Source organism: Lathyrus oleraceus, chromosome 3 (genome assembly GCF_024323335.1).
Source record: "Lathyrus oleraceus cultivar Zhongwan6 chromosome 3, CAAS_Psat_ZW6_1.0, whole genome shotgun sequence".
NCBI classification, from domain to species: Eukaryota; Viridiplantae; Streptophyta; class Magnoliopsida; order Fabales; family Fabaceae; genus Lathyrus; species Lathyrus oleraceus.
The window spans coordinates 355,478,106-355,493,034 of NC_066581.1; the positions used below are offsets into that span (position 1 = coordinate 355,478,106).

At 35.7% G+C, this 14,929-nt stretch overlaps 2 protein-coding genes across 2 annotated transcripts; both read left to right on the plus strand.

Moving 5' to 3' along the window:
* Positions 1-1,458: 1,458 nt before the first annotated feature.
* On the plus strand, positions 1,459-2,067 carry LOC127131267 (uncharacterized). The gene has a single exon (XM_051060194.1). The coding sequence runs from the start codon at positions 1,459-1,461 to the stop codon at positions 2,065-2,067; it is 609 nt and encodes a 202-aa protein (XP_050916151.1).
* Positions 2,068-4,924: 2,857 nt separating this feature from the next.
* On the plus strand, positions 4,925-9,789 carry LOC127131268 (uncharacterized). Its single transcript, XM_051060196.1, has 3 exons — positions 4,925-7,279; positions 9,024-9,595; positions 9,784-9,789. Exons 1-3 carry the CDS (start codon positions 5,041-5,043, stop codon positions 9,787-9,789), a joined length of 2,817 nt encoding a protein of 938 aa, XP_050916153.1. The 5' UTR covers positions 4,925-5,040.
* The last annotated feature ends 5,140 nt before the right edge of the window (positions 9,790-14,929 follow it).

Genomic DNA, 14,929 nt, shown 5'->3' on the forward strand with positions numbered 1-14,929 from the left:
GAAAAGAACAACAAACATACAAAAACATTAGTAGGCATGCTAAATAACAATATAGACACGCATAATATTCTTTATATGAAAATTTAGTAAGACCTAGACAAGATACCCAAAAACACCATCAATTCTCAATCTTTGATTGCAAGAATTAACTGTAAGCGGTACTCTCACGTAATAATCAAACATTAATAATAAGTTCTATCAGACAATGGATGCCTTTAACATCAATCATTAGACACATGGATAAACTTGATAATTACTACATATTTACCATCACAAGTATGCAAATTTTTGGCCAAACTGTGTCTTCCTTTTGGCCGACCATAACAGTTCGGATGAATAAATTACAGACTACATATTTTGTAATTCTAATTGAAACAAATTTAAATAACAGAGGTTACTTTTGCAACTTGTTGTTTCAACTAATCCAACCAAAGTTAGTAGACAATTTTTAATTTAATAAATTAACTTGGAAGGTCTTTAAAATTCACGTAAACATTACTTGCAAATATAATGTAAAAATTGTATTTTTACTTGATTGCTTAATAATTGTATTTATATCATGTACATACCGGTATAACAAACATGTTATACTCGAATAATGTTAAAAAAAAATATAAACACATTTGATTGTGTTTAATCTATGTAAATATAATAAATAAAAAAATTGATATAAATAACCAAAATAAAGTTTCAAGAATCAAGTGTGTTTATTCACGTTGATATAATTTTTTTTTCAATCATCAAGCCTCAAATTGATATATAACAAATCGGTATAATTAACCAAAATTGATATTCACGTTGAATCTCCTTTACTGATTTTAAGCATCAAGTTCCAAATCAATAGAATTTGTCGACTAAAAAATACTTGTGTTTCAAAATAAATCATGGAGAGAAACTCAAATATAATAATAACATGATGAATAACACATATGTTGTAATTTATTAAATACAAGTGTGTTCCAAAATGACAAATGGTGGAAGTGAGTTAATGCTAATAAATGCATGAGATAACTCTTCATGAATTTTGAATTTTGAATTTTGAATTCGGAGATTGTAACTCTTCATGAGATGTTGCAAAGGCGAAACCATGCAACTGTTGGTGAAACATGCTGCAGGCCAACCATTATGATTATTGGAAAAGGACATTGCTTCACCAAGGGTCACTACCTTGTGAAACAATATCAACATGGCCTATAAAAGCATAAATCCGGATTCAGAATACAACACACAAAATCCGAAAATCCTCTAAATAATTCCAGACGCTCTTTGCTGCATTCGGGTTTTCGCCGGTCTTGCGCAAACTCGATAAGGCTGAATTATCCTGGGTATTCCTGCATCAGAACTCTAAGACAATCGAGAGTGCTTGAAATACTATAAGGAAAGTGTTGCGTTCACGAGTCAAGCCTGGATCCCTTTAATCTTTCAGAAATTTCTAACAGTCTTATAGTATCTCAAATCATGGCCACTGACGCTTCTGTTTCAAGCATCAAACTGATGAACCAGGACCTTGTTAAGTTAGATCGTTTCGATGGAACAAACTATACCCGTTGGCAAGACAAAATGACATTTCTCCTGACCGCCCTGAAAATTCAATATGTCTTGGATCCTGATCTGGAGGCAATTCCAGAACCAACTGAGAATGACACTATTGAAGTAAAAAAGGAGAGAAAGAAACGAAAAGAAGATGAACTGCTATGTCGTGGACACATCTTGAACACATTATCTGATCGTCTCTATGATCTCTACACCAATACTGCATCCGCAAAGGAAATCTGGAACGCACTCGAATTCAAATTCAAGGCCGAAGAAGAAGGTACGAAAAAGTTTTTAATATCTAAATACTTTGATTTTAAGATGTTGGATTCCAATCCGATTCTTGCACAAGTACACGAGTTACAGGTTCTCGTGAATAAAATAAAAGCCGTGAAAATTGACATTCCTGAAGCATTCCAAGTCGGTGCAATAATAGCAAAATTTCCACCTTCGTGGAAAGGATACAGAAAGAAATTGCTACATAGTTCTGAGGACTTTTCTTTGGAGAAACTTCAGAAACACCTTCGTATCTAGGAGGAAATGAAGGATCGAGAAAAAACTGAGTCTGCTGGATTTGCTAAAGAAAATGTTGTTGCCGCTAAAGGAAAGAAAAAATATGATGACATGAAAAACCATCTCGGCCCAAGGAAAGAACACAACAAGTTCAAAAGTTCTGGCGGACCAAAAGGTACTAAAAATGGTTGTTATGTATGTGGCAAACCCGAACATTATGCTCGAGATTGCAGGCACAATAAGTCCAAAAATGAGGTCAATGTTGTTCATACCGATGACGACATAATCGCTACGGTAAGCGAAATTATGGCAATCAAAGGCAAAGTGCAAGGGTGGTTGTATGACACATGTGCAACTGTGCATGTATCTTATGATAAAACAACATTCAAAACCTATACCGAAGTCAATGATGGACAAGAAGTGCAAATGGGAAATGAAGTGCGATCTAAAGTCGTTGGAACAGGATCCGTCGAACTCAACTTCACTTCCGGAAAGAAAGTCACTCTTGTTAATGTGCTTCATGTTCCTGATATGAATAGAAACCTTGTTAGTGGGGACTTATTGGGAAAACCGAGTATTAAATCTGTATATGAATCGGGCAAATTAATATTGACCCGTAATGGTATATTTGTAGGAAAAGGATATTCGCTGAAGGAATGATCAAACTTTGTACTACCGACAATATTATTAATGAAATTTCTAATTCTGCTAATATGCTTAAATCGTCTTCTTTATGGCACTCTAGATTGGCACATATTGGTATTAGTACTATGAATAGACTAATTAAATCCGGTTTGATATCATGCAACATTCATGATTTCGGAAAATGTGAAATATGTGTTAAATCAAAAATGATAAAGAAACCTTTCAAAAGTGTTGAAAGAAAAACAAACGTGCTAGATCTCTTGCACTCTGATTTGTGTGAATTTAATGGTATGATGACCCGTGGGGGAAACCGTTATTTTATAACGTTTATCGATGATTGCTCTAGGTTCACACATGTATATCTCTTAAAGCATAAAGATGATGATTTTAATGCCTTTAAGACATATAAAGCAGAAGTAGAAAATCAATTAAGTACAACTATAAAAGTACTTAGGAGCGATAGAGGCGGAGAATATTTCTCAGCAGAATTTGATGCATATTATGAAGAATATGGCATCTGTAACACCCCGATTAAAATAAGAGAATTATTTAATTGAGTTAATAGTATTTTATTAATTTAATTAAATAAAGTTGAATTATTGGATTATTATTATTATTATTATTATTATAGATATTATTTATTTTAATAATAATTAAATAAATAATATAATTGGAATATGAAGAGTGGAAGGGTAAAAGTGGAATTGGGTAAAAGAGGCCAAAGGAGATAACTGAAGGTTTTCATTTTCACGTATTTTGCCTCAGAGTCAGAAAAGGGAGAAGCGCTGAAGAGAAAGAGAAGGAAGAGGAAAAGACCAAAGATTGCTCAGAGCTTCCTTCAATCCAAAGAGGTCAGGGGTCTGAACCTTATTAAACGATAAAATGCGAGCAATTACATGATATAGGATTGGGTTGTTGATAAATTTGGGGAATTTAGGGAGATTGGGAAAGTTGTGGTTTTTGAGGGAAATTGTCCGATCTGTGAGTATGGTGGCGTTATATACATTGTAATCGAAGTATGTGGTGTATGTATGATTGTTAAATGTTGATATTGGGTTGTAGGCTTAGAAGCCGCGCGTCCACTGTTTCTGCGCTTAAAATCTTGTTTATGCACATAACAGCCAAATGACGTTCGCCATTATGCCTTTGGCGCTCGCCATTTGGGCCTTTTTCCAGAATAAGAGCGTTTAACGCTAATGGCGTTCACCATTAGCCTAACGGCGTTCGCCATATCAGTTTGACAGACAGTTTTTCCAGAATAAGAGCGTTTAACGCTAATGGCGTTCACCATTAGCCTAACGGCGTTCGCCATATCAGTTTGACAGACAGTTTTTCCAGAATAAGAGCGTTTAACGCTAATGGCGTTCACCATTAGCCTAACGGCGTTCGCCATATCAGTTTGACGGACAGCTTTCGCGTTTTAAACTCCCAGATGTGATATCGTTGTAATGTTGTTGTTGTTTTGTTGAGTTGTATGTCATGCTATTAATGATGATGATAACATGACTATATGATGTTGTTGTTGCTATGTTGATTATGATGCATGTTTGATGTGCATGCATTCATGAAAGGCCGATGCCTAGTGATGAACGGACTGAGTTCCAATGATGTTGTTGACTCCGGGCTTGTTGAGAGGCTTGGTTCCTTATGGGGAACTCGGATTCTATGGTGGTGAATCTGGGAGTAGTGATCCTGTAGTGGTCACAAAATGGGTATACCGAGTCGTGTTGAGTCATGCATGGGTGTGTGCATTGCAATTGATGTGTTGTTTTGTTGATATTCATGAGTTTGTTGATTATAATGATGATTGTGATGATCCGTGTTGACATATGTGCAAATTATTCATATTATATTCGGTCGTTATATTATTGTTTAATAATGTAATTCTCACCCCTTCTGCATGTGTTTATGTTCATCTATGATGAGCAATGTGCAGATAATGAGGAGTAGCTTTTGTTGAGGTGAAGAATAAGTGTAGAGTTATTCTACAGAGTCGAGTCAATGCTCTGGTCATGTGACACCGGGGTTATGGGATTCAATAGAGATTATATTATTATTTAAGTTGTGTATGAAGACTAAATTATTGATATGTTTTGTTGAAACATTTTTATAAATCGTTAATTGTGTTGTTGTCCGCTGCGAAGTTTTATTAAAATAAATGAAATATTTTTATGTTGTAAAGTGATGAGTGTTAAGTTGAATGAAATGTAAACTCTTCTACATGTTGTACTCTGATAAATTCTTTAAATATGTCGTTTGGGTAGAAGGGTGTTACATTAGTGGTATCAGAGCATGGTCAGTCCAGTCGAGTCATAATGTGATGTTTTCCCTGTTGGTCGATTAGTGTAAATGACACTGTCGATATTTAACGGTGGTGGTTGTGTTGTGCAGAGTATGGCTGGAGAAAATGACCGTGCGATTGCTGAGGCTTTGGCTGCTATGGCGCAGGCTATGCAGGCGCAGCAGAATCCGCCGGTCGATGAGTTTAAGAATTTGGGAAGGTTTCTGAAGAATAACCCTCCTACATTCAAAGGGCGCTACGATCCAGATGGTGCTCAGATTTGGCTGAAGGAAATTGAGAAGATTTTCCGGGTGATGACGTGTACTGAAGCACAGAAGGTGCAGTTTGGTACGCATATGTTATCTGAAGAGGCTGAAAACTGGTGGGATAATACTCGCCAGAGAATTGAAGTACCAGGTGCTGAGATGACTTGGGTAAGGTTCAAGACGGCCTTTCTGGAGAAATATTTTCCTGCTGATGTGCGATGTAAGAAGGAGATGGAATTTCTAGAACTGAAGCAGGGTAACATGTCTGTTGCTGATTACGCTTCGAAGTTTGAGGAGCTGGTGCAGTATTGTCCTCATTATAATGCTGCTGATGCTGAGGAATCCAAGTGTGTCAAGTTTGAGAACGGGTTGCGTCCCGAGATCAAACAAGGTATTGGTTACCAGGAGATTCGTAGGTTTCCTACACTGGTTAATAAGTGCCGGATATTTGATGAAGATAGCAAGGCTAGAACTGCTCATTACAAGAGTCTTAGCGAGAAGAAGAATAAGGATCGTGGTAGTCCTTATGCATCTCCGAATGGTAAGGGTAAGCAGAAAGTGGTAGATGAGAAGAAGCCAAGTGGGGGAGGATCTTCCATAGCTAGTAAATGTTTCAAGTGTGGCGAGCCAGGCCACCGTGCTGATAGCTGTACCAAGAGAGTGCTGAGATGTTTCCGATGCGGTCAGACTGGTCATAGAGTTACTGAATGTAAGGATGCTGGTCCGACGTGTTTTAATTGTGGCGAGAAAGGCCATATCAGTTCGCAGTGCTCGAAACCGAAGAAGGCGGCTACTGCAGCTCATACTACTGGTAGGGTGTTTGCTCTGAGTGGGGCTGAAGCTCCTAAAGAAGATAATCTGATTAAAGGTACTTGCTTGATTAATAATGTTGAATTGCTTGCTATTGTTGACACTGGTGCTACTCATTCGTTCATTTCGTATGAGTGTGCGACCAGGATTGGTGTGATTATGTCGTCCCTAGGCGGAAGTATGGTGATAGATACTCCTGCTAATGGTTCTGTGAAGACTTCTGTTGTTTGTCGAGGTTGTCATCTGACGATCTTCGAGAGAGAGTTCGTAGTTGATTTGGTGTGCTTACCCTTGCACCAAATTGATATTATTCTGGGAATGAATTGGCTAGGATTCTATGGCGTGTTCATCGACTGCTATAGGAAGTCGGTGCGGTTCTCTGAAGTTGGTGAGAATGATGAGGCAAGATTTCTATCTGCTAGGCAGATAGGGGATTTTGTGAAAGATGAAGCTCAGGTATTCGCTTTATTTGCGTCTCTACAAGCGGATAAGAAAGTAGTGAGTGTAGATTTGCCTGTTGTCTGTGAATTTCAGGATGTGTTTCCGGAGGATGTAAGTGATTTACCTCCAGAACGTGAAGTCGAATTTGCCATTGACTTAGTACCAGGTACGAGTCCAGTGTCGATGTCTCCTTATAGAATGTCGGCAACTGAATTAGTTGAACTGAAGAAGCAACTTGAAGAATTGCTTGAGAAGAAGTTTGTGCGTCCAAGTGTTTCTCCTTGGGGTGCACCAGTATTGTTAGTGAAGAAGAAAGAAGGTACGATGAGGTTGTGTGTCGATTATCGGCAGTTGAATAAGGTGACTATCAAGAATCGGTATCCATTGCCGAGGATTGATGATTTGATGGACCAGTTGGTTGGAGCTCATGTTTTCAGTAAGATTGATTTGCGATCGGGTTATCATCAGATCCGAGTGAAGTCAGATGATATTGCGAAGACTGCTTTTCGTACGAGGTATGGTCATTATGAATACACTGTGATGCCGTTCGGTGTATCTAATGCTCCAGGTGTGTTTATGGAATATATGAATCGTATATTCCATCCGTACCTTGATGATTTTGTTGTGGTGTTCATAGATGATATATTGATATATTCTAAGACGGAAGAAGAGCATGCAGGACATCTGAGAATTGTTTTGCAGGTGTTAAGAGAAAAGAAATTATATGCAAAGTTATCTAAATGTGAGTTCTGGTTGAAGGAAGTGAGTTTCCTTGGCCATGTGATTTCGAGTGGTGGGATCTCTGTTGATCCTGCTAAAGTTGATGCTGTATTACAGTGGGAGACTCCGAAGTCTGCTACTGAGATACGCAGTTTTCTGGGGTTAGCTGGTTATTATCGCAGATTTATTGAAGGCTTCTCTAAGTTGGCATTGCCGTTGACGCAGTTGACTAAGAAGGGTCAAGTGTATGTGTGGGATGCAGCTTGTGAAGCGAGTTTTGTTGAGTTGAAGAGGCGGTTGACCAGTGCTCCAGTGTTGATCTTGCCTAATCCTGGTGAGTCCTTCGTTGTTTATTGTGATGCTTCTTTGATGGGTCTTGGTGGTGTTTTGATGCAGAATGGTAAAGTTGTAGCTTATGCTTCTAGACAGTTGAGAGTTCATGAGAGGAATTATCCTACGCATGATCTAGAGCTTGCAGCTGTTGTATTTGTGTTGAAAATGTGGAGGCATTATCTGTATGGTTCCAGATTCGAAGTGTTCAGTGATCACAAGAGTCTGAAGTATCTGTTTGATCAGAAAGAGTTAAATATGAGGCAGAGAAGGTGGTTAGAACTACTGAAGGATTTTGACTTCGAATTGAGTTATCATCCCGGTAAGGCTAATGTAGTTGCAGATGCGCTGAGTAGAAAGTCTCTACATATGTCTATGATGATGGTTCGGGAGCTTGAGTTAATTGAACAGTTCCGTGATATGAGTTTGGGTTGTGAAGTTTCCGCTGATAGTGTAAAGTTGGGTATGCTGAAGTTGACTAGTGGAATTCTGGAAGATATTCGGAATGGTCAGCAAGTTGATGTCGCTCTAGTTGATCATATTACTATGGTTAACCAGGGTAATGGTGGTAATTTTGAGATTGATGAGAATGGCATCCTGCGATTTAAAGGTAGAGTTTGTGTTCCCGAGGTGTCTGAATTGAAAAAGAGTATTCTTGAAGAGGGCCATAGGAGTGGATTGAGTATCCATCCAGGTGCAACTAAAATGTATCAAGATTTGAAGAAGTTGTTTTGGTGGGCGGGTATGAAAAGAGATGTTGCTAAGTTTGTGTATGCCTGTTTGACTTGTCAGAAGTCAAAGATTGAACATCAGAAACCGACAGGTATGATGCAACCTTTGAAGATTCCTGAATGGAAGTGGGATAGCATTTCCATGGATTTTGTGACGGGACTGCCGAGGACGGTGAAAGGTAATGATTCTATTTGGATGATTGTGGATCGATTGACTAAGTCGGCGCATTTCTTGCCGATGAAGATTAATCACTCTTTAGAGAAGTTGGCAGAGTTGTATATTGAGGAGATAGTGAGGCTGCATGGTATTCCATCCAGTATTGTGTCTGATAGAGATCCCAGATTTACTTCTAGATTTTGGGAAAGTTTGCAGAAAGCGTTGGGGACTAAGTTGAGGTTGAGTTCAGCTTATCATCCTCAGACTGACGGTCAGACTGAAAGAACTATCCAATCCTTGGAGGATTTGTTGAGAGCTTGTGTGTTGGAGCAGAGTGTGGGGGTGTGTAGCTTATTACAAGAACATGGATCCCAAAAGTACAAAATTGGGTCCTTGAGGAATCAGATGTGCCTTCACAGGATATGCATCAAATAGCAAAGCATACAGACTTCTAAATCTAGAGTCCAATGTAATTGTTGAATCCAGAGATGTGGAATTCTTTGAAAATATCATCGCAAAGGATAAGGGACCTGAAAATCCCACAATTGAAGAATCTCGTGACAAAGATTCGACACGAATTGTTTAAACACAATCAGAACCAAGGAGAAGCAAAAGGGCACGAAAAACTAAGGATCTAGGACCAGATGAAATCGATTCCCAACTCATTTCTCTTTATTTAGTTGAAGGAAATAGCAAGAATGATGTTCATAAAATTCCTATTATTCTTCAAGTAGAAGATGATCCTAAAACATATAAGGAAGCAGTGGCTTCTAGGGACGCTTCTTTTTGGAAAGATGTTATCCAAGATGAAATGGATTCAATTATGTCAAATCATACTTGGGAACTAGTTGATCTTCCGAAGGGATCAAGACCCATTGGATGCAAGTGGGTGTTTAGAAAAAAGCATCATAGTAACGGTACATTAAACACCTATAAGGCTAGACTGGTAGCAAAAGGATTTAGACAAAAGGAAGGTGTCGATTATTTTGACACATATGCACCGGTAGCAAAAACTACAACAATTAGAATCCTGTTTGCACTAGCTTCCTTGAATAACCTTATTGTTCATCAAATGGATGTTAAAACAACATTCCTAAACGGAGATCTCGATGAGGAGATCTACATGGAGCAACCAGAAGGCTTCATGCTTCCTGGAAATGAACAAAAGGTATGCAAACTTGTTAAGTCTCTATACGGTTTAAAACAGGCACCAAAATAATGGCATCAAAAATTTGACACCGCCATAATTTCAAATGGGTTTGTTCCAAACTCTTGTGACAAATGCTTGTACACAAAGGTGCGCGGAAGTGTTGTGATGTTTCTATGTCTATATGTTGATGGCATGTTGGTTATCAGCAATGAAATGAATGGAATATCATAAACAAATAAATTTTTGACTTCCACATTCAAGATGAAAGATCTTGGACTAGTTGACACTATACTAGGGATCAAAGTAAAATGAAATAGTGGGGGTTATGAACTTAATCAAACACATTATATTGAGAAAATGTTGGAAAAGTTCAAACACCTAAACTTTAAGGAAGTAAACACTCCATTCGATCCTAGTGTCAAACTTCAAAAGAACAATGGGAGAACCGTGGCACAACTGGAATATGCAAGTGCAATTGGATGTCTAATGTACTTAATGTAATGCACCAGACCTGACATAGCTTTTGCAGTTAGTAAGATGAGTATATTTACTAGCAATCCAAATGATGAACATTGGAAGGCCATAACTAGGATTTTCGGATATTTGTTAAAGACCAAAAATCTTGGCCTTCATTATGGTAAGTTTCCTGCCGTACTAGAAGGATATACCGACGCAAGCTGGATATCAAGTGTTGGAGATTATAAATCTACAACTAGGTGGATATTCACATTAGCTGGAGGTGCGATTTCTTGGAAAAGCAAGAAACAAACATGCATTACTCTCTCAACCATGGAATCAGAGTTTGTGGCTCTTGCGTCTGCTGGACAAGAAGCAGAATGGTTGAGGGACCTCTTATTGGAGGTTCCGTTAGCTAAAGAAAATGTTTCAAAAGTATTGATACATTGTGATAGTCAAGCCACCCTGGCTAGAGCGTTCAGTGAAGTGTACAATGGAAAGTCTAGACACATAGGTCTTAGACACTCTCTCGTGAGAAAAATGATAAAGGATGGGATCATTACACTAATATATATACAAACAAGCTATAATTTGGCTGATCCATTTACTAAACCACTGGCCAGAGATTTAGTAAAGACTACCTCGAAAGGTATGGGATTAAAACTCCTTGAATAAGGGTTCCAACAATGATAGCAACCCAATCTGAAGTTAACACATCTTAACCTAAGATTGAATGGGTAACAACAAGTCGTTGATTCAGAAGGTTATGCAACATTCCGCGATAATGTTGACGATTACAAACTGAGGGTTGAGTTTTCAAAGAAACTCTTAATGAAGTTCTATATCAAGGAGGATACGTATCTCAAGAAATAGATACAAATTGAACTTCACCTATATGAACTTCAAGAAGATGCCGTCTTAAGGTGAGAGTTGGAGTTTCTCTCATGAAAAATTCATGAAAACAGGAAAAGCACATGGCCATAAATAGTGCTAGGCGAGATATGTAGGCGAAGAACCTCTAAAAGTGTGTGTATAGCAACGTCGGTCTAATCACATGGGATAATGGTTCAAAGCATAGCTACCTAACATTCCGATTAGGCTTTGCGTTGTCTTTACTAAGGTTAAGTTCAAATCGAAAGATACCTAACTGTATTAACACTTTTTGCTTTCTATATTCTGGAATTGGATTTGTCATTATTAGAACAAGTGGGGGACTGTTGTAATTTGTTAAATACAAGTGTGTTCCAAAATGACAAATGATGGAAGTGAGTTAGTGCTAATAAATGCATGAGATAACTCTTCATGAATTTTGAATTTTGAATTTTGAATTTTGAATTTTGAATTTTGAATTTTGAATTCGGAGATTGTAACTCTTCATGAGATGTTGCAAAGGCGAAACCATGCAACTGTTGGTGAAACATGCTGCAGGCCAACCATTATGATTATTGGAAAAGGACATTGCTTCACCAAGGGTCGCTACCTTGTGAAACAATATCAACATGGCCTATAAAAGCATAAATCCGGATTCAGAATACAACACACAAAATCCGAAAATCCTCTAAATAATTCCAGACGCTCTTCGCTGCATTCGAATTTTCGTCGGTCTTGCGCAAACTCGATAAGGCTGAATTATCCTGGGTATTCCTGCATCAGAACTCTAAGACAATCGAGAGTGCTTGAAATACTATAAGGAAAGTGTTGCGTTCACGATTCAAGCCTGGATCCCTTTAATCTTTCCGAAATTTCTAACAACATATTGATTTGCCAAAATTCCAGATTACCACTGTTGGTTTGATATAATAAATTTGGATTCAATTCAGACATAAACATGCTCACACATATGTTAATATATATAACTAGGTACATAAATTTTAAAGGCACCGATATGAACATAGATATGTCAATTACATATAATTTTATTCCTGCAATATTAATTATAGAAATTTTCAAAAGGCTCTGATACCATTTGTTGGAATAAGATTAATAATGATTAATCAAAATAAACCTGCTCAAGAAATTATAATATATAATTTAGGTACGAAAATCAAACATGTATAAAATTAAAGGATCGATAAATTGATTATAGAATATCTGGATATATTTAGAAAATTCCCTTAGACGGTAATCCTAAAACCCAAAAGTTAATGGCTTTTGTGATTCTTCCTCAACCGGTACTCCTTATCCCTCAAATTCTCTTCAGACGGGGAGAAGAAATGATTTGCTTGTGTACGGTATATAGGGGACTATAGCCTATATATAGTGTGATGACCAATTATATTTCCCATTATTCCCATGGGTCCATCGTGACATCCACTCATATTTGAGTTGATACCCAATTATTTAATTAATTAAATAATTTCTAAATGAAATCTAATCAGCCTTTTACCTCTATTTGATCACTTAATTATTTAAGATACTTAATTGATAAAATAAATAATATCAGTAATATATATATATATATATATATATATATATATATATATATATATATATATATATATATATATATATATATATATATATATATATATATATATATATATATATATATATATATATATATATATATATATATATATATTTATAAAAGAGTATTTTTTGTAGGATTGTATTATAATATATGATACAAATAAATTTAAAGTTAAGTACATTGTAGTTTCATTTAATACGTTATACTTTTATTTTGTAAATATTATATTTTTTTAATAATAATCTACTTATATCTTTAAAATATTTGAATAAATTGAATTTTTAGAACGCAAAATAATATTATATATATTATTGCATAAATACTAATTAAAAAATTATCGTACACCAAATTTTGATCACATTTCATCTAACCTAAGATTTAGATCATAAACACGTTCAAAACCAGTATAAGTCATTTGATCAGTTCCAATGACCTAAAAAGTCAAAGGTGGACCATTTTAACTTTCTCTTGATTCACTTAATTAACTGTAGATTTAATTAGGGTGATTTTAAATTAAGTTAAATATGGTTTAATTTATTTTAATGATTAACTTGTAATTAACTTAGATTAGGGAATTTAATTTAGTTTTATTAAAATTTATTAGATTAATATTTATTAATTTTATTACTAATAAAACTAATTAGTTTTATTAGAATATTGATTAATACTATTATTAATCTATTAGATTATAACTAAATTAATAAGTATAGATTAATTGGTTTTCTAAATGAGGTAATTAGTTTAATTTTATGATTTTAATCAAATTATTATTGAATTAGTCAGACTTATTGTTAGTATTGTCTTTTGTTTAATGGGTTGGTCAAGGGCTGCCAAAACCCAAGTCTATTGGGTAAAAAGATAACCCACGTCTAAATTAGTTGGGTCAAGATAGACTCGAATCAACCACTTCATCGGGTCATGTCCATGACCCTAATTCATCCCCCAATTCCCCATTAAAACACCAAAATTCTAATTGGAGCGTATGATTGGATGCAAAGTGAATTAAAAGTTGCAATTTCAAATTTAATTAGAAATTTCCATTAACAAAGAAATCATATCAATAACAAATCGAAGCCCTAAATTTTAATTACAATCAAGCAATCAAGTCCTAAAAACCCTAATTCCTAAAATCTAATCAAATTGTCAATCAGATTAAAAAATTTCTAATATATCAATCTAATTAAAATCAAAACCTATAAATAATCTAAAGAGAATCAGAGAAGAAGACGAAAAAAAAGAGAATTCAAAAACCCTAAAGATATTGTCTCTACGAATCCAAACCCTCGCTAGAGCTCATTTGAATCTTGATAATTAGGGTTTTACATTGAAACCCTTCGTTATTCATGCTTGATCTCAAAGCAGAATACCATCACCACAAAAAAAAACTGTGCAAATTGTGGCCGTTAGAAACGTAATATTGCGGTGATTTTAACCGACGTAATAAACAAAAACGACGGTTTCTAAAAACAACGTAAGTTTTGATGCTGCAAGGAAAAAAATAAGGTTTATTATTGATCTCTGTACAAACAGCCGTAATGTACAATGTCAAAAATGGCGTTTCTTTTTTCGTAAATAACGATAGTTTTAGCCACCATAATTTCCACTTCTTTTAAAAAAAAATCAAAAGATTGAGTATTAAATAAGAGATATTCCTAATACTATATCCAAAATAAATAATATTAAATTAATAAAACAATTATCCTAGTTTTAATAATAAACCAACAAAATTGACATATATAGCATAAACTAGTGTGAATTGCCTAAACAACAACAGGGCAACACAACAGTACATAACTATACTGCTACAGACAAATTATGATAACTTCGGATAAATAAGAACATAGCAATTAGATGATGATACTGAAAAACGCATGTTACAACCTCTCCGAACGCCTCGACTTAGCAAATCTGCACGGTAGCAAGTACTGACCTAACACCTGCAACATACTGAAGCCTCTGCGTAATAGTACGAATAAATCACCAGTAGATACGGGACAAACTCACCCTCGACATAGCAGAGCTGCAATTTAGCAGAAACTCGATATCTAGAATTAAGCTACCTGCCAAGAAAAAACTCAAAAACGTAACAGTGTGACAGTGGTACAATCGACGCCTCTTAATCAAGAGACCAAGAGACTTGTTAACAAAACATTAGATATCTACGTCCATTCAAGCACTACAAACAAAAGAAGTAATTTTTGTAACAAGGATTTAAATATAGTGAGTTTTCAAAATCAACCCTAGATACTATTACCTAGATAATAACATAATCACACAAACCTTACTATATGTTGAGGTAAGAAAAAACTACAAGTTTCAATGGGTAATAAATATACATCTCTTACCTATAGAAGAACAAATCTCAAGCTATGACAACAAAGTTCTAATATCAATTGCAAATATAAAATAACTTTTACACTAAAAAT